This window comes from Manacus candei, unplaced genomic scaffold (assembly GCF_025592945.1).
Source record: "Manacus candei isolate 608988 ecotype Guabito, Panama unplaced genomic scaffold, ASM2559294v1 h1tg000088l, whole genome shotgun sequence".
Lineage (NCBI taxonomy): Eukaryota > Metazoa > Chordata > Aves > Passeriformes > Pipridae > Manacus > Manacus candei.
This window is the reverse complement of record NW_026138136.1, coordinates 8905303-8926381: the sequence shown is the minus strand read 5'-3', so window position 1 is coordinate 8926381 and position 21079 is coordinate 8905303. Positions and strand designations below refer to the sequence as shown.

Genomic DNA, 21079 nt, shown 5'->3' with positions numbered 1-21079 from the left:
GCCTCCTAATTTTTTTTCTGTGCATTGTTGGACTGTCACTAAAACCCACAGAAATAAGTTCTGACACATCTTGAAAGCTGAACTGTGCTAAAAGTGCATAAGAGGTTGATACATCTTAAATATTTGTTTCCAGAGAAACTCAAAGCAAGTTAGTTCTTATTTTGCATATTAACAGAGACTCAAATGTAAAAATGTTTATTAGTACAAACCAAGTGTACATGTCTGAACATTTTGCAGGGCTTATGGGGTTGAGCACAGAGATCATTTAGCTGACCGAGTCTGTAGCATCTCTTTACATTGTAGCTTTCCAAAGCCACTAATTTAAAAGAACTAGTATCATGGTAATGTTGTATAGGGCTTCCATGATATACACAAAGAGAGTGTGCAGCATTTCTCTCTATGCTAACCATATGATGAGCAAGTCACACAAATCAACATGTTTCTCTGCAGATTTCAGGTGTAGTACTGACAAGCCTTTAAAGTAGTTCTAACCACATAAAAGCTGAATGAATGAATTTGGGCTATGACAATGCTTCTTGAATGTAGTTACATTAACATAATGGTAAAATTCTGAAAGGAGGAAGAGAGAAAGATTTCAATAATACAATGGCAGCCAGTCAAGAACTACTATAAAACACAAATTTACATTACAGAAAGTCATGGTCAATATTGCATACAAAAATCTTAAGTCCTACCTTCATCTTCCCTGTAAAGTATTTAAAATTTCAATTTATCAAGTACTTTTCAACTTTCTCTGCTCTCAGAAACAATCACAGATGTGTGCAGTGTTTTTGCTATGGAGGGAATAAGGTTAAGAACAGCCTGTCTCCCACATTTAACCATGTCCATATGAACTACCACTTTGTTCAAAACTTCAGAAGGGACTATTCCCAGAAACAAAGCAACGTGACAGACCTTCAGTAACCATGCCCTTAAAATATTACTATAATTTCAGAAAAATAAGCAAAAAGATAGAGCTTGATGTCTCATCCCTACAAAAGCATGATAAATAAAACTCAGGATTCAAGATTTCTGAAGTTCCTCTGCTACCAGCAATTAAGGTTAAATGCTCAAATCTAAACAGCTATTTTCCCTCCAGAACACCCTCTCTAAAAGCAATAAACATCCCTCACAAATTTCTCCCTTTTCTTCCAGTAGTAGAAGTCTAGCTTTTTGGATTAATCATACATCCAGAAACCAGTAACAGTTTCTTGTAAGGTAAGACCTTTTTTCCTCTTAAAGAAAAAAGTAAGTATTTGACTAGTCTTTTAGTGTATGTAATACATTTTGGCCTAGAAGAAAAGAAACATCAGGATCAAGCTGTAGAATTATTTTCTATGCAAGCTTCTTGTAATGGTTTTATTTATACTAAATTCTATTTTAATTTATACTAAATTCTATATTAAACACTGAAATGAGAAGTTCTATGCATTACACAGGCAGTTGCCTATGAGTGACCCAGGATGACAACTGAGTATTTTTTAGCATTGCTTCATACACTTCCAACAGAGTGAGGTTTGATAATATTAAAAAAACCCACACATATAAACATACACATGATACTTCTATGTGGAAACAATAATAATTCATGTATTTTCAAAGGTATAACTGTAACTCTTTGTGGTAGATATTCTTTTCAACCTTTTTCTCTATCAAAAGGGTGCATAATTTTACCTAGGACTACAGATAGTTTCAAGAGCAGTAGCAGAAAGAATGTCAAAAAAAGCAAATATATTCAGTTCAAGTCAAGTAAGTGTGTTAGTTGAAAAATACCTTGCCAATTCTATTACCGAGTCACCTTGATATGAATATAAATGAAAAATTTAGTTTCAGACTTTTTTTTATTAAACTACAGTAAAAAACAGATTTATCACAGTTTTTTAAGAAGAGCAAATATTTTTATAAGATGTTATTGGCAGGAATTTAGCTGTGGTTACATTGCTTTGATCTGTATCTGTATCACTAACTTCTGTGGATGTAGTCTATCCTAATGCAATCTGCCTACCACATTTGGTTATTCAGCGCTGACCTAGTTTTAAGTACTGGCTAATCCTGATTTCTCCTGTCAACTTTTTTTAAATAGTTACCAAAGATCAATATTTAAAAACTAAAGTTGCAATCCTGATCAGTAACTAGAGAACAATGATACAGATGTCTTGTTTCTCCAAAGCTTTTCAGTGTAAATAAATGTGTGATATTATGCAAATTCATTCTTCTAAGAGCATGACACTAACAGGTACAAAGTGTGCTTCAGGCAGACTGAATGCTTAATTTATTCCAATTAAAATTACTCTGATGCTAGAATTCAATATACACACTCAGGCTGAACACTGTCTTTTTCTGGAAAAGTACGCTGTTTTAATTCAACACAAACAGAATGCTTAAGTAGCATATGTAAACCCTTCAAATTTTCAGGCATCATACCCGTCTGTTTTGTTTAATCTAAAAGCATGCTTGACGGAACCATAACAAGTTTTTGGAAAACAAAACAAAAAACCACCCTTTTCAGTAATTGTTGAAAATAATGACAAATAAAAGATGCCTAAGTGATCTGAAATGAAGATCACAGGCTTCAAAATGAAGTATTGGAACAGGTTCAATAACCACCAAAACCTAGGAAATACTCTATCTTTCAGCCCGGAACTAAGTTTCTTTGTTTTTATTACCTAACCCAGAAACAGAAAATTTATCTAGACAAAGCCACATGCTTTTTCAAATGGACTATAATTTTACGATTCATAGTGAGGACGTCTATTGCTATGCTAAAATTGATTTTTTTCTAAAACAAAAATTGAAGAGGCAAAACATAAGTAATATTATTCATTACTCTAATATTAGCTTGGTCTTTATTTCTAGGTCATACAGAAAGCTGACCTGTCACAAATAATAATTAACACTGATTTTAAGTAGTGCCAAGGACTGTTTTGATAAATGAAATATGGAATTTTTATATAAAGGTTGACAAACTACAAAAAAATCAGGGGATATAATTATAAATTACCCACAAGTAAAAAAAAAAAATGTGATGCTGTGCCTTTCTAAAAGCAAAAGTTGATCATACGTCTCATCTAATCCTGAACATATTTACGTGGCAGCCCTGCACTTTGCATGGGCATTTTTCTTCTGCTGCCTGAATGTAATTGTATTTAAGGCCTCTGTCTTTTCTTCCAAATTACACTGAAATTGGCTGAAGCAGTTAAAGTCAGTATCAGTAAAAAAGGAAAAGCAAAAGCATGTGAGAGTGCCCAAGAGAGGAAAGGAATACAGTCAAGCGCAAACACAACCCGAGTGCATGAGCTGTGCTTCCTTAGGAAAACAGACTGGTCAGAGGCTGATCAGAGTGAGCTGATATGATCTTTCTTTAGTCCACTCAGCTGCTCCACAAGTGGCTTTACTCTAGATCCACATAGTATGGAACAGGTCAGTTAACATGCAAGGCATCATACACACACGTAACCTGAAGAAGTAAATCATTATACCTTCTATCAGGTTAGAGAGGAAGTGCAAAAATCCACTTCTAATGCTCTTCAGCTAGAAAACCTTCTGTTATTCATTCTAATGGTTCCTAACTATCTATCCTAAAACCTCCTGCTAGCCACTATAATCCATGTACCATTGTGCTGCTTAGACCATATGATCTGAAATCCAGTGTCTCTCTTCATGCATGCAGATCTCGGGCATATCTTGCTCTTTGGACAACAGTCAGACATCTTACTGTGAAGTTGCAATTACCATAAGCAGCAAAATATGAGTTTTGTATCACTGGAGTCAGAACCATCAGGCAGAAGTGTCAGCATGTTGAGTGCAAACCACTTTCATGCCTAACAGATGGGAATTCCTTTTGATACAGATAATAACCTACAATTGGTGACTATCAAGACTTTTTACTAGTGTCCTACTAGCCATTAGTCCTAGTAGAAAACTTTCAAAATAGAAATACAGAAAAAGGGGTGATTCAATATAAAAATACAGAAATGTTTTAGATGAAAAAAACTGTAATATCCTTTCATGTCCATTTACAAAACAAGAAAAAAAAAATCCAAGTTATACTTTATAACCCATAACACCAAGAAAGATTAAGCAAAGAACAAGCCAAATATCAAACAAAATGAAATTTTTAGTGTTGTCTAGTATATTATTTTTATTTCTAATATACTGTAATTTAAAAATACTATGAAGAGTATAATCTAAATAATATTACATTTTAAGAAAAAAAATCAGCTCAAGTTTTGCCTGTTACACATGGCAAGTTCCATTCTGTAGCATGAAGCTTTCATCTGGAGCACTATTATCAAGAAATGGAACCTCTAACAGCATAGAAACTCAATTTTCACTTCCCATGAACTGAATAATCAAAATTAATTCCTCTGAATGCCAAGCCTAATGGTGGTAGTGATAGTAAATTCAGATATGTGTAACAAACAGTTGCCTTTGCTATTATTCACCAGGTGATTCTACTACTAAATGCCCTCAAGCTTTATAAATGTGCTAAAATTCTAAACGCAAAACATGAAAGCTATAATAGGATAAACCTGCTAGCAAACACAAGCTCTACACTGTCGACAGAAAAGTAAACAGACAGATAAACTTACACTGGCTTTCAGTGCAGAATGATCCATCTGTATTTCAAAATGGGTGTTGCTCCCTTTGCCTTCCCCTGCCCCAGCAAATGTGTTTTGCTGAGGAGGGCTAAGCCTACATAAAGTCAGCGTCAATTTTTGAAATAAAAAGAGCAGCAAGCTAAAGAACCAACATCATCTTTACCTCTTTCACTGGCATCATCGACAAGGACGATTTCTTCCAGCATGTGTCGTGGTGACCGGTTTATCACACTGTGAACAGTTCGTAGAAGTGTGCTCCAAGCTTCATTGTGAAAAACAATGACAACGCTTGTTGTGGGAAGGTTGTCTGCATACACCTTCGTTTTACACCTATAAATAAAAATAAAGCATGCATTTGTGAAGGTCAAGCCTTCAGTTAGAGCTGCAAGTCTGAGGTTTATCTCTGAGTATTAATATTAGCATTCCTCTATGCATCAACTGTATGCAAAGTATGGCAAAGGAGCAAACAGTGCACAGATTCATATCTTTACCTATCAACCACCATGACTTCCATGCGTGCATCTATGTATTCCAACCTACCACTCCAAAAGAAGAACATAAAATTCAATGACCAATTCTAGAAATCAAACAGAAATCCATACTACTAACAGAGTATTGTAGCACTGAATCTGATGAGAAACTTGTTTAAACATGTCTTAAAATGGCTTTTGGTGGTCTCTTTGTAAACAGGTGTTTCTTCTTCCCAACACCCCCCCAGCAACTGTTATCTCCCATGCAGGAATGTCCTGGGAAGATGTCCTAAGGTGTTTCATTGGACCTTGTTAACCCCTTCCTGTGATTGGGTGTTCCTGTAAGCCCCTTGAGACTTCTAATTAGTTACTCTGGGAATCCTCCTAAACCCTATAAATGTAACATCCCCAGCAATAAACACCCTCTTGCCTCCTCTCCACGCTCGGTGTGCTGTCTCTGTGCCTGCCATGGGGCCACCTGCATGGGGGGAAGGGGGGGGTACCTCTCCCCTCCAGGCTCAGGACCTGAAACCCCTGAAGAAATCCCTGGAGTTCCCTTTCCCCATCCCTCAAGACGTCGGAATGGTTCTTCAGATGGAGATGGAACTAAAACTGGGCTCCCCCACGTCGTGGGTGGGGAAAGGGATCCAGAGAGTATGGTAACAGATGATTTATTTCTGCTACCCGTTTTGTGTAGTATGTTCAGATACACTAATCCAAGCCCCTCCTTTAGGCCTGCATTTCCTCAGAGGGCAAAGGGGAAACTCTAGTAACTGTAACTGGGACAGAAGGGGAATGAAGAGACACAAGATAAAAAATGGCAAATTTAAACTAGGAAGTAAATGTAATAAAGGTATATAATGAACTAAACTAAATGACTAAAAGAGGTAAAGAATTCTGGATACAGCTGATGTTTGGAAAAAGCTGAGACTAAACACATACTACCTACAGTACCAGTGAGTTAAGTATATTTCATAATTTAATGTGATTATATTACATAAAAAGCAGAGTTTTCCCACTTCATTGTATAAATGTTTAAGTGCTATAAAGATTCATCAGATTAAAAGAGAATTATGCTCACATGCCAAAGTTAGCATGGAAGACCATAGGTCTAGCTCTGCTAACAGTATATACAAGGTATTGATACAATCTATGACATACACTCCAAGTAATTCCACATTCAGCCAACATTTTTACATTCTACAATGATATTTTTTAAAACAAGAGATATTTTCAGTATCTTCTACGAAAATCAATACACTGTACACAAAGTACTGATCACAGTTCTGAAAAAAGGCACTTCTGTTCTAAAAAGATAACCACGCAAATTTAAGTGTTCCCTGCGCAGATCTGTTCCTCCTGCACATTCAAAATCACACACAATTACTTACACAAGATTTGACAGTACTAAATCTTTTAAGAATCAAAGTTAAAGAGATATATATGCATATCTCAAACACAAGGAAAAACATTGAAGCAGAAAAAGAAATATATTCAGTGGAGCTGCATTCCAACAAAAAAGCTTTTATTAGATCTCAAATTTTTTACTCAGGTCACTGTAATGTAACCTGATCCAAATGCTACTACAACATCAAGCACAGTCCCAGCGCTTGAGCAGTACACGGTGCATATCCTCTACCCTAAACATACAAAAACAATACTGAAGGATCAGCCTGCTGATACAGGATCGTGGTGTCAGCATCCAATACCATGCCAACCAGTGAAAGTCAGCCAGAACTAGGCTCCCAACATGAATATTTTATTTGCTGGATAACTTGGCTAGCCAGAGCTCTTCTCAGAGAGAGCAGCTCTCACAGCACATTGGCATTTCAGCTCTGAGGTGGTGACAAAAGCCCAGTGTGCACAGATATCTCAGAAGAGATCAGTAAGCCTGGGTACAAACAAAGAATGTCTGCAAGAGCTTCTGTGGAATCATTTTTCATTTCTAAGAATTGAAGCAGTAGGATCAGGCACTATCTGTCTTCAATATTATACTTACTTATTATACAACTATGGCCACATTTAATTATTTATCACAGTGAACTGAACATTATAAAATCTTTATGAAAATCTGCATATATCTCTGTGTTATCCCAATTTATTTTGCGTATAAAAAAAATTGCAAAGCATGCCAACTGAAAAAGTTATTTCTTTGGTATCCTTTGAAAAATAGAATAGTTTTTCAAAAAAATGCTATCAATTTCAGATGAAAAATTCGATCACAAACCAAATAATTTTATCCCCATGTTTGCCACTTGTTCAGTCTATTTTGCTATTTTAAAAACAAGATGGTTTATTCCTTCTACTGCACTGCTCCCTAGACCAGAAAATAAGTGTGTCTGATTGTAGACCTCCAGCTACAATAGTAATACAAATCCACCAATTGTTCCTCTGCTTTTTGGAAGTATAGTTGTAAAAAAGTCAAGAGAAGCGTGTTAGCAGTTCTCTATAAAAAGCAGTAACAATATGTCATTCACCAGGAATATCATGCTGGGGTAGCCACAGGATCCACTACCGAAGTATGAAATCTCTCATCTCCAGCCTTGCCTTTTATCATGGTTTTACAGAAGATTTTATTTCACTGAGCTCAAATTAATGAACTGTTAAAAATGTCAGCCACATGATCAGGGACTACAGCGTTTATACACCATTACACTTTCTGAAGTATAAATATAGTACAACACTTGAGATCTGTCTTTGAAGGGGAACTTTTTAGCACCAAGAGGAAGGCTTCCAAAATTTTTTGGGGACAACCCTGGCCCCTTGTAAGGCATTCCTACTGCCCCTCCTACAGAAGGTGAACATCCTCCTTGCCCATTCTCACCCCCAGAGATCAATGCTTTCTGGGGTAAGAATCTAAGAGTGACCAATCTGGTACTTGGGTGCTGGCTGGGTTTAAACCATAACACTTGTTTACTAAGATGTAAAAGGCTGCCATGCATAACACAAGGATGTTTCATAACAAAACTGGCTTGACATTTTCGAATGTTCTTCTTAATAAAGTGTTTGGTATGAAATTATTCTGGAAAGATTCACTGATGCAGGCAGGATAAATGAAAGAATTAAGAGTATGAGATCTGGGTTTTAATACTCCTTTTACTTGTCTCTCTGCATATACCTTTTAGCTATATTTGTACAAATTGTTGTGAATACACACAAATAAAACCTCTTGTTTTTAATTTTGAAAGCACTGATAACTCCTTCCGCTCTGGAATATATCGCTGCAGAACATAAGACAAATAAAATAGAACACTTGATGCCTGTGATTAGACATTAGCATTCTATGTAAACCTCATGTTTTATTCTTATTAACAAACATTTAAATTAAGAATCCCTTTTGTCTTTCATTTGTAAACAAATTACCCCAGAAAGGGAGTACTATAGAATTTAAAATAAAGCATTAGCTTCAACCAACAGTTATGCAATGTTAGAGGCAGAATATAACCATGAGGGGTATGACACATAGGCTATGAATTAAGGACAATTTGAATTTTAATGACCTACTAATATATTATGTTCCTTTTGTTGAATCACGCCTCAAACAGTTTTAAAATTGAGTGCATAATATTAGGAAGGCATACCATCTCTGGTAATTTAATGAAGACTCCAAACAGCAGATGAGAATATCCACATGGAATACATCATCCTTTCCTTAATCTACAGCATTCACCATGAAAACTCTCAGCTAATGTGACTCCATTTATTATTTAGATTGTGGAAACTCCCCCAAAATGTCAGACATTTTAAATACAAGCAGAGACTTACTGTCCTATTACCTAAAGACACAGAAAAAGAATAGACCAGATTGTTAAAATACGATCAAGACAAAAATCCTAATCAGTCTACATTTCTTGATGTACACATTACCATGCTCAAAACAATTATGTTCTTAATTTCATAGCAAGTCTCTATCTCATGCACTGAAATCCCCCTTTTCAAGCTGCATTAGCCTTGTATTATTCCCCAGTATTTGATTTCTTGCTTTCATGTAATTAGGAAATTGTGCTGGTTTTGGCTGGAGTAGAGTTAATTTCTCCACAGTAGATAATAAGGGGCCATGTTTTGAATTTGTGATGAAAACAACATCGACAATTCAAGGATGTTTCCATCCCTGCTGAGCACTGCTTACACAGAGTCAAGAACTTTTCTGTTACTCACCTTACCCCACCAGCCAGGAGGCTGAGGGTGCACAAGAAGCTAGGAAGGGACACAGCTGGGACAGGTGACCCCAGATGACCCGAAGAACATTCCATACCATATGCCGTCATACTCAGTATATACAGATGGGGGGAGAAGAAGGAAAGCAGGGAGATATTCAGAGTGATGGCATTTACCTTCCGAAGTCATTGTGACATGTGATAGAGCTCTGCTTTCCTGGGGATGGCTGAACACCTGCCTGCCCACGGGAAGCACTAAATGAATTCCTTGTTTTGCTTTGCTTGTGTGCGTGGCTTTTGCTTTCCTGATTAAACTGTCTATCTCAATATACAAATTTTCACTTTTACCCTTCCAATTCTCTCCCCAACCCACTGTGGGGAGAGTGAGCAAGTGGCTGCATGAGGTTTAGTTGCTGGCTGGGGTCAAACCACAGCAGAAATAAAGTGGAAAATTACATAGGAAATAAAATTTAAATTGTCAAAGATTTTTAATGTTCCACCAAAATTAGATCTGAGAAAAAATAATTAAGTGTAGAAGCTAGACTTCTCAAAGTTGTTTTATGAAGAAGCCACAGGACTATAAAGATCCTCTCTGACCTCTGTAAGGTGTTCCTACACATTCTTCACAGAATTTCATCATTTTACAATTTTGCATCATATATTTAGAATATTGAGTACTGCATTCTGCTCTGGGGCCTCCAACGTAAGAAGGACATGCTCTTGTTAGAGAGTCCAGAAGAGGGCCACTAATATGATCAGAAGGCTGGAGCACTTCTACTACGAAGAAAGTCAGAGAGAGCTGGGATTGTTCAGTCTGGGGAAGAAAAGTGTCTGGAAAGACCTTATAGCAACTCCCACTACCTAAAGGGGGTACAAGAAAGCTGGAGAGGGACTTTGTAAAAAGTGCTGCAGTGATAGAACAAGGGAGAACAGCTTTAAATTGAGAGAGATTGGATATTAGGAAGAAATTCTTTACACTGAGGGTGGTAAGGCAGTGGAACAGGTTGTCCAGAGAAGTTGTGGATATGCCCTCACTGGAAGTGTTCAAGGCCAGATTGGATGGGGTTTTGAGCAACCTGGTCTAGTGGAAGGTGTCCCTGCCCGTGGCAGGGGGGTTGGAACGAGAAGATCTTTAAGGTCCCTTCCAACCCAAACCATTCTATGATTCTATGAGAATAGATTGGCCCAGTTCATTATAACTACACAGTTATTCCTATGTCCATATCTCCCCAATACCACATGGCAGTGTAAAAGGTCGGAATCCTTCAAAAATTGAAGTCAAGTTCAATGGACTAAAAGCAAAAAAGGTAGACAGATCCTAACATATAACTGTATAACACTGCTAAAGGAGAAGTGATGGTAAAACAAATACATGTTGTTGTCCCTAACACCCTGTAGCCAGATTTCAAAATTTTAAACCCATTAAAAAAGTTTTTAAAATGAAAGGTTAAAAACAACTGTGAGTTCTGTTATGCTTCTCCATTATTGTGACTCTTTGTGAAGGTGTTAGTTGAGTCTTACATATAAGCTCTGCATGCTTTACATGATGACATTGAGAAAAAAAAACTCAGAGAATTTTATTCAGTGGATTAAGTATAGCCACTTGAAAACTATCTGATGCTACTTCAAATGCACCTGAAGAGCCTCTGAATAAACTGCTTTCCTATTTTCTCTTTCAGCCCAGAGTACAAATAGTCCACAGGAGACATTACAAAAATAACCAGAAGAGACAACAAGTAAGGCAATTCTGTCCAAATAAAATTAAGTCATTAAATCTCAGAGTTTAATTGCTATTTCAGCACTATCTTGCATAGAAGGAAGACAACTTTTCATTTTGCACTTTCTACAAGACGACAACCATACACACTCAATCCTCCTCCACATCTGGCAGAACTGGAAGCCTCTCTTCCCTCATGTCAGTGAAGGAATGAGAAAAAAGACATACTTCACCACTGGAGGGACAGAAGAAATCTAGGTGATCACACAAGATCCTTCAGTTGAACCCATCAGAAGGTGAAATTCTTCTAATACCTATCTGCTCTGCTCAGTGACCAACATGGAGGTCAATAAAGCTTACCCACTCTAGCCATCGGCACACACAAGATGCAGACACGCCAGGAACTCGGGACATCACCCTTCACTATCCTCATGTCACCTCTTTCTTTACTGTTGGTTCTTTGACAAACGCCCCAAAAGTTACCTTAAAAAAATGCAGCCATCTTATTACAGAATATCACTTGGCATTTTATCACTATTATGAAATTGTATTCACGGATCAATTTACTTAGAAACTATCCCAAAAACCCAAGATTGAGTGCTACATGTTTAATATTGTCAAACCTTAAAAGACAAATATTTACATTCTTAGCAATGATCTGTTTGCACACCCTTCAGTCATGGTAAATCATTTCTGAAAGTAAAAAAAACACCCAGGATTTAATATTCGCATAACTCTTAAATACTTTTGTTTTATAGGCTAAAAAAGTCACACCCCAAACAAAGCTACAAACAGTGTAGAGGTCTTGTAGGAAATCAGTTTTATGCTACCATAATGTTTATGCAGCAAACACAATGAGGAAAATCTCATTCACTGAGACAGAACATGAAATAAATTGTAGGTCATTTTCTAGAAAGATGAGGTCACAATTATATCCTGCATTAGAAATAAATGCTGAATTTCTAAATACTACAGGACAAATCTCTATCCCTTCTGATACTGCCAACATGTTATTCTCCACAGAGGAGAAATCAGAACAAGTTAACATAGGAACATTTTTTTTTTAATATGGGTTTTTCAAAACAAGGCCACTCGTGCCTAACTAATCATGAAAATTAATAGACTCAGACACTACCTGAGTCATGATTTGCTATAACTGATATCAATTTTATTCCCAGATTCTACCAGCCTTTCAAAGAAACAAGTCATGAGCAATAATTTATAGTGGCTCAAAAACATTAACAGCAGTAAAATATGTATGCAATCCTTGTTTTCTAGCCCAATGCATGCAGCCCAAAGCGCTCTGATGAAGGACAGAGATGTGATGAAAGTAAAAGTGTCTCCTGTGCACTAAGTAGCTCGGTTAGGAAATTCCAGTGGGGCTCGGATTGCTGCTCGTACACGGATCATGACAACACAGTGCCAATGCGTTTTTGAAAGCTGTACTAGCAACAGATTGAGGCGGGAAGGGGAGCATCTTTAGTTATCTTACAAATTTAGTACAACCTTTTATCCTGAAACCTACAAACAACAGTTATAAATAAAAACTGCAGTTATAAATAAACTGCATCTTAAAACTTAAATTTGACAATGACACATAGGAATAATCCAAGTCTTCCTGAAAATCAGGTTAGAGCTGAAGTTTTGAGGAAATACTACACAGCACAGTCCCTGTAATAAATCTATTTAATATTACAGAGGCAGTACAAGCAGCGTACACTTCAGTATTAAAATATATTGAGAGTCTCTGGAAAGTAAGCATCCTTTGACTTGAAAATACACATTTATTGTCCTTTGAGGTTATTAAAGTTAATTCCTGATCGATAGAAAACAAAATCAGAAAATCTGAACTCCTCTCATGAAACCTCACGTTTAATTACTGATATCTGATGAATATCACTGCAGTGCCATAAAATGTCAGTATTTCATTGCTTACCTGTTCATATGCCTGAAGTTATAGCCCGCAATAAAGTTAATGTAACAAAGCTGAGGCACAGCTATGCCCAACAAAAAACCTCCTCTCCACTTAAATCATGGGTGAAACCAGTTTTGAAATAAGAGTCTGAGAGTCACCCTGAAGCTGCTGAGACTGACCTACATTTCCATCAGAGGAGAATGCCCTGTAGTAGGGTGGCAGAAAAAGTGTCAAAACACTACAGCACAAATCACGAGGACTCAAGTCAAGGGGTGTGTTTCTGGTAAACACTAACTCAGTCTTTCCTGGATATAAGCAGCAGCCTCCTAATATCATTTAAACAAGGGTGTTAATAAATCTGCTTCCTATGTAAATTTTAAGAATGCTCCAAGCTCCCAAACTGAAGACAATCAAGTTGGATAAAGATCTGATTTTCATACAGAAGCAAAACAGCTAAAAGGATTAAAAGTAGTACTTCTGAGAAAGATGGAATCACTGGCTGTTTTTACAGGTCAAACCACGTTTCACTACAGACTTTGCATACAACCACAGCTTTAACTTGCAGCAGCACAAAGAGAAAGCACTGCAGATAAGGTTGCAACAAAACTTCACACTACCCTGAAGCTGCTTCTTCCAATCAAATCAGAATAATTCAGTTTAGAAAGAGGTCTTCATCTCTACAATTCATATCACAACTCCAATTAATTTTTCTGAACAGGTGCCTTGAATGCAGGCAAATCCCTTATTCTTATTTAAATATTTCAGTGCAGTCTGCTTCATTTCTGCCTTCAATAGTATTACATAATTTACCTGACATCAAGAGTATGAAACTTTCCTTTCTTCTGATCTCAAAGATTTGGATATAAGAAAGGTTGCATTATCTCATGAATCAAGTAGAAATCTTCTTTAAACCCTGAAAACAAAATCCAAAATGGTTCTTAAAACCATTGTGGTTACAGAATTCAAGCAGAACTTCACAAAAATAATAATAACTGCAATTGACTATTTCCTTATCCTGAAAGCGATCACAGGAAAGTATCTCTTGACAGAAGCAAAACCAGTTCTGTCCTCAGAGACTGTAACTGAACCTTAAGATCTCTAGACAAAATATTTTCCATACCTGACCCATCAATTTGAATAAAGTTCAGGACATGGTGGAGCATAACTAAGAGGACTGTCAAGTGTTTGTGCATATATACACATGTGTGTATGCAGCATTAAAAAAGAAAAAAGAAAAAAAAGAAAAAAATACAGTTTACAGGAAGCAAGCTGATTTTTAGAGTGACTTTTTTCCCCCTCTAAGCTTTCTCCAGGAAAAAGAGTTACAGGCAATTTCTTCCAGCTAATTCACTAAATCAACGTGACCAAGAACAATTCCAAACGTTGATTCTACAGGGGGCCAGTAACAAGCTATATGCACCACAAAAGCCAGATGAAAGAAACATTCCTGCTTGAAAGGACAGTAAAGTCTTTAATACCTCACATGCTTTCAGACTTCCATGACATTGCTGAAAGTTACATTCCTGGCGATCAGGTCAGCAGATTTTCTTTATAGATGACACATTAATTAAGAGCCTGGATTTCTAGCATGTATCAAAATGTTAAATGAACTCCTAAAGTCTTCCACCACCTATGTTGACAACTTGGTCTTTTTTTATTATCTTTACATCACTAATACCTGAGCTAAATGAATACCAAAAGTTCAAAAAGCATATCACAATTTATGGGGTTTTTAAATCCCCATGGCCTTATGGGGTTTTAATACACAGGTTCTGTAGGAAAGCTTTTTTTCCACCATATTGCACCTAATCTGGTGTGACTGTGGGCTGCTGCCAAAAGCAACAAACCCATGTTTCACCACTGCAGTTTTGTCCCATCCCCTTCTTTGCACCAGATCTGGTAGTCATACAACTCCTATGTGTGTTGCTTCAGTTTGCTGAATCAACAAAATATACTTTTTTCCCCTTTTTGGTGTCAGTGAATGTCAAGGCCACACAATCATTAGATAACTATCAACAGAAGCAGTGAGAAACTTGTTTTGTCTGCAGTCCACGTTTATACCAGATTATATGTAGTATAAAACTACTCCCTTAGCTATTCTCCTGAATTGAAATAACTAAAAGCAAAGCGAGCACACCTCCATAAGCCTCATATAGAAGCAAATACCTCGAGAGCTGTTATTCTAAAAAATCCGTGAAATGTCACATTTGAGTTCCAAAAACACAGTCTTGCCTGTGTGCCTTTACTAGTTTTACTATGAATAGATCTACTCAAAATATTTTCTTCACACAGGGATTGTGTTAATTTTATGAACCCGTTATATTCTGATTCAACTGTAGTATCCTAAAGTATACAGCAAATAAATTTGTTTTGAGAAATCCAAATTCCCGCGTACTCTCACGTGCATATTTCATACTTAAAATCAACATTACATTTTTAAAGCACAGATATGAAAATCTGATTGTGGTCTCATAACAGAAAAGCATCATATTGTATCATCCAATTAACAGTGCCTAAATCTAAATTCTCTTCTTTCTAATCAAAGAGATGACAGAAATAGTTAGAATTACTATTCTACTAGACTTAATCAGAGAGAAGCCCAGCATAATTGCTATAAACTCCACAACATACATGTAACTCAGAAGAATGGCTTTTAACCCAGAAAACTGCCTACTTCCTCCCGGTTGTGAACGTAAGCTTGGCAGCAGGAACTGAGCAGGGTAGTTTGATTCAGAAAAAAAGCCTTCAATAATAACAAACTGAAAACATTAACGTACCAGTTACACTTGAAGGTCTCAGAGATCTGCACTTTGTTTTTTCCTTTAAGTGGCTGAAGTCATAGTTTGTATGGATTTAGACCCAGTTCACTCAAATATGTAGGGTCATCTGGCTAAAAACTCTGATTATACCCTAACATGACTTATACCACTCAAAACACCACCACACCTACCTTCCTGAATACAGACAGTTTGAGAAAAGGTCAGTTATAAGATCCCAAACTTTATGTAGAACTAACAGAGGTATAATAAGATGTCTGATTCTAGCAAAATTATACCAACTAAGGAAAAACGGCAAGGAAGATCTTTTATGCCAAATTTTATAGAACCTACAGCCTTAGAGAAAGGGTTGCTGAGGTGTCAGCAAGGAGAGTGGATACTTCTCCTTGCTTCAGGTCTGCTTAGGGAAGCCCATCCCCCTTCCAAGAAATCTCAACCTGCAAAATATGACACCCTCCTAGTGCTGCATCATAAGCTCCAGTGGGGACCAGAGCTTATGAATGAACAGAATGAACAACATCATTCTGTTCCAGCTATGTCTCCACTGTTTCCAGCCTTGATTGCTTGTGCCTGAAAAAGAAAAGTGTTTTAAGAAGATCTTTGCTCATGTAAAAACCTCAGAATTTGATTTAAATCCTTACATTTTCACATGTAAAAACCTCAGAATTTGGTTTAAACTCTCACAACAGGAACACAAATGTCAACTTAAACGTTTTAGATATTACACAAATTATTCTGTAATGAATTCAGGCTGGAAAGCTCAGCCTTAGAACACTATACTCATTCTTCATTTTGCAAACTAGCTTCTAAAGTCACCTTCAACAAGTATTGAGAGCCAAACCAAGTCATACGACCTGTGCAAATTTCATGTTTTCAACCACCCTACTTTCCAGCCTGAATATCAGTCTAAGACACACAGGCACAGCTGAACATGCACTTTAGTCATTGACACCTATTTTATTCGTTGCCTCCCTCATCTTCAGCAAAATTAAGGCAAGACTCTAGTGTTCCTAATCATCCATCTTCTAGTCTCTGCTGTCATGTCAAACCCACAGCTGCATATTTTCCTGGCAACTGTGAATCAACTCTCACTTTGATGACTGATTCATGGACTAGAATAAGACATGCTTACAAGAATTATTCTATTAACAATTTAAAACCAATCTGGTATGCCCAGCTGCTTATTCTCCAGCAACAACTTTCCTCCAGAGGTTGTAGCCCTGTCTGTCATATTAGTTTGTTACAGTAACATGCCCCAGAGTCCAGATTCAGGGAAATATCCAGGCTAAAAAAAATTACTTCTGGTTTGGCTTTTTCTGTTGAGCAAAACACATTCAGCTGGGATAATGGGAAGAATAAGTAGAACAATGTTTCTGGTTTCAGATACAAAGTGACTAGCAATTCAGGCATATGTCAATGATTTTAAAGGCATTTATGTGCATCAGTAATTTTGCGCCAAATAATAAAAATAAATATAAACCTGTTAATACCACTAGGGCACAGCTCAGCAGAACAGAGGTGTCAATGTCCATACCTGCCCTGTACTGAGGAGTTCCTTCAGCTGGAGAAGTGCCTAGAAGTTATTAAAACAGCTCATATTTTTATTCTTCAAGTAAGGGAACAAAATTTCTTGGCCAAAACATAAACAGAATGCCCAGAGTGGGTCATCTGTAGAGATTAACCTATGAAAACACTAGGACCAAGCACGTACACCAATGACCTTGTCTTCACACAGATGGCAGGGGGGTCGGCAGAACTAGAAATTAATTAAAGGATAATGTAGACTACTTCAGAAGTTGCTCTCCAGCTGACAGGTCGTGCCATCCCCATTAAATACATGTGGCAAATTGGTCCTGGCACTCTTAATTCCACCAGCTTTCCCATGATTAACTGTAAGGCAAAACTTTTACAGGCTTCTGTACTTCAGAAAAACTGACATGCTGGAGAATTAGAAGACTTGAAATAATCACATCTTCCCTCTACACCACATTAAAGGAAGCAACCCACAAAACCTGTGAAGAAAATAATTACATGGTTGAACAGCTAAGTGTGCCTTTGAACATATCCAGCTTTTTCAAAATCTTGATTGAAAGTGCTACTGGCAGCTGTTCCGTAGGCACATAAATGTGGTAAGGAATGATTAAAAACTACCCATTCTCCTTCTCCATTAACTATTTACATATAGCCAGGGACATAGAACAAGTTAAAATAGAAGTAATTCCACTAATGCAGCACAAAGCATTTCTGACCTTTAAGTATTTTGACTAATCAGATAGTTTCATAAGACATACACATAACACCAGAGGATATTTATAGTTTTAACAATTCTGAAAATGGTTACAGCGTTTTTGAAAAGTAATACTAATCCATCCATACAGATTAAGATATTCTTTCATTGTAAAGACAGTATTGTTCTCAAATTTGCTGGGGAAATGCTAACACACTCCCCAGCTTCTTAATTAGAATGACCTTATAAAGTACATGTTGAAAAAAGACAAAGGAGATTTTTGGGAATAATTTTTCTCTCAAAATCTACTAAAAAATGCACACAGAAAGTAAATGTTAAAAAATTTGACAGGAATTTACAAGAACAGAAAATCCAACTGTGCCCTTAGACTTTACCCAAAATTTTATTCTAAGATTCCGCTTTCACACACAGAGTACAGTGACAGTATTGTATCCAGACAAATGGAAAAGAGAAGTAAATGCAACATTACAAAACTTACAATGCCTGTCTTACTGCAAAACACAATAATTCTAGAGCATAACCAAGTGTGAAAGACAAAAATTTCCTATAGCTAAACTTAATTATAGAATTGTAATTTCATTTTTCTGCAAGCTTGAGTGATGCTTAGGCAATATTTTTTTTAATAGTTTGTAACAATTTCTTTTTCCATTTTTGGCTAATTTAAAGTCTAGACCTCACAAAGCTTAATTTTGAAGTTGATTATGTCAACTTTTTAGATCCACAAATTTATTTTCTTATCTTTTCACTTACATTATGGAAATGGTAGAATATATACATGCAAGTTTTCAAATATGAATGCTGAAAAAAGATGATATTTAATTTCTTCATACTTCAGGGTCATAATGAAGACATTACTTCTATTTACCATCCAAATAACCAAAAATTGTAACTATTGCTTCCCCAAACTTTTGTTAATTCCTTCCATTATGCTCTTCCAGAAAAACATGCAGAAATAATCCCATCTTAGTATCTCAACTTTGACAAAATTCCCCAATGAAGCAGATGATTTTCCTTGCAGCTAAAGCAAGTTGAGAATCCTAACTACAAGTTCTTTGCCAGTGGAAGTCACCACTTAACAGGGAGGCAATTTTTTATCCTATAGATTGTGAAAAAGGGGGCAGACATTAGATATGAATTTGCACAAATCCAAGAGATCCCATTGCCAAGTTACAACAATGACCAGAGCAATAACACAAGAGATAAGGATATACCTCTCCCCACCAAACAACATCTGTCAGATTGGAAAGAAAACCTTCAAGTTCATGATTTGCATTCTTCCACTACAGTGAGTAACAGACAAGCAGTGACCAAAAAATCTGACTAAAAATATATCTGAAAATTGATTGAAAAGTTACACTAATTCAAGATCGTGAAATTGTATTTTGAAAAATATGCCTCAATTATTAAGAACACCAGCACTACCAGGAACTCACACACTACATAAAATCACTTTCATCACAACAGATGAAGGTACCTACAAACCAGCTCTTTAACACTCATTAAAAAAAGAAAAGCACAGAGAGTTTCATCTCATTCTCTTAATATTAATCTTCTGAGGTAGGAGATGAAAACTTCATCCAGAAGCTAGGCCTTGTGTATATAGAAGCAAAACAGAGCTTCTAAAGAAACAGGGTTTCTATAGCATCTGAATCTTGCATGAGAATGCAGATAATTGGGAAAATTTTGTTTCATGAGCTATATTCAACTTGAATGTCCCGTTCATAAACAAGAGAGGCTGGGGAAGGGGGAGTCCTCAGCTACTCTGTCAGAGGAGTCACAGGAGAGTAATGGAAGCTCAGTTTTCTTTAAAACAAGGCTACAATTTTCTTTTTAATTACTTATGACTCAAATAGCTCTGACAGGATCAATATTTCAGAGGCAAGATCAAAACCAAACCAGATGGATATTAGAAAACATTATAATGCAATCTAAATGAAGCTTTGCACATTTCATTAGGTAACAACATTTTAAAGGATTTTCCTCATCATCCAATCTTTTCTATTTTATATAATGCAGAATTTTAGACTGCCTCCTTAGAAGCAGTGCATGAATTTTTCAAATAAGTAATTTTTTCCTGAAATGTCAAGTCTTAACTAACTTTGTTTTCCTTCAACCAAATTAATTTCTATTCTCTGAATGGGCTTCATACTTGTAATCAGATTCAAAATTAAATAACACTGAAGAAAACTGGTTTTCTGCGGTTCCATCTTATTTTACCAGTAAGTATCCTATATACAGGAAATTACCCAACTGTTTGCTTGAAGGTTATATCTTACAGAACCAAACTGTTGTTTTGGATTACTCTTTGCACAGTCTTCATTTAAACAAAAGTACCTTCTTGATACAACATAAAGTACTTACCCTTCTAACCTGACATCAGGTAAAGATCTGTTGAGTGCAATCATTTCACTTGCCATTAAATTAAATTGATTTATTTTAAACATTTCTTTCATTTTTTCTTGCTCCTCTTTAGGAATGACCACAGGCTTCCCCATCTCTCCAGGTCCTTCATGTGGTTTTTGTATGGGTTCTGGAACTAATAATAAATAAAACATTACTAACTACTTTTAGGCTTGTTTTTGTTTGTTTATACATTATTTTACACTGTAGGAGCATTCATATTTAAGATAGTTCTAAACCCCACCAGGTTTTGAAAGTGAAAACAAATCTTCACATTTGGGAGTTTAACAGAAATAGTTAAATGCTATTCTTAGACACTACAATTCATGTAAAAAAAACCCAATACCGATTTATTTCTATCCATCATTACATCATAATTGACTTTACTAAAGTTTCTGTAAAAGAAAATCCAACTTTTCCAGGAAAGTCTGTGTGTGCAAGAAAAATCTGGGATATAAATGAGGGGAGATCACACAGTACTCTTCAACTTTCTCAAGAAGTGGAGGGGGCAGGCACTGATCTCTTCTTTCTGGTGACCAGTGACAGAATCCAAGGGAATGGCCTGAAGTTGCATCAGAGGAGGTTTAGGCTGGATATTAGTAAAAGGTTCTTCACTCAAAGGGTGGTTGGGCACTGGAACAGGCTCCCCAAGGAAGTGGTCACAGCAATGAGCCTGACACAGTTCAAGAACTGTTTAGACAGTGCTCTCAGGCACATGGTGTGGTTCTTGGGGCTTTCCTGTGCAGGGCCAGGAATTGGACTTCAGTGATCCTTGTGGGTCCCTTCCAACTGCA

General features: G+C 36.6%; 1 protein-coding gene across 3 annotated transcripts in view; it reads right to left on the bottom strand.

Annotated features, from left to right (window-relative positions):
- The window catches only part of GALNT1 (polypeptide N-acetylgalactosaminyltransferase 1), an 88413-nt gene that overhangs the window by 18789 nt on the left and 48545 nt on the right, over positions 1-21079 (bottom strand). For all 3 annotated transcript variants that reach the window (XM_051812649.1, XM_051812647.1, XM_051812650.1), the window contains 2 exons: positions 20247-20421; positions 4765-4931 (listed from right to left, as the gene is read on the bottom strand). In XM_051812649.1, coding sequence (XP_051668609.1) covers positions 4765-4931; positions 20247-20421 — 342 coding nt within the window. The remainder of the gene's footprint in view (positions 1-4764; positions 4932-20246; positions 20422-21079) is intronic.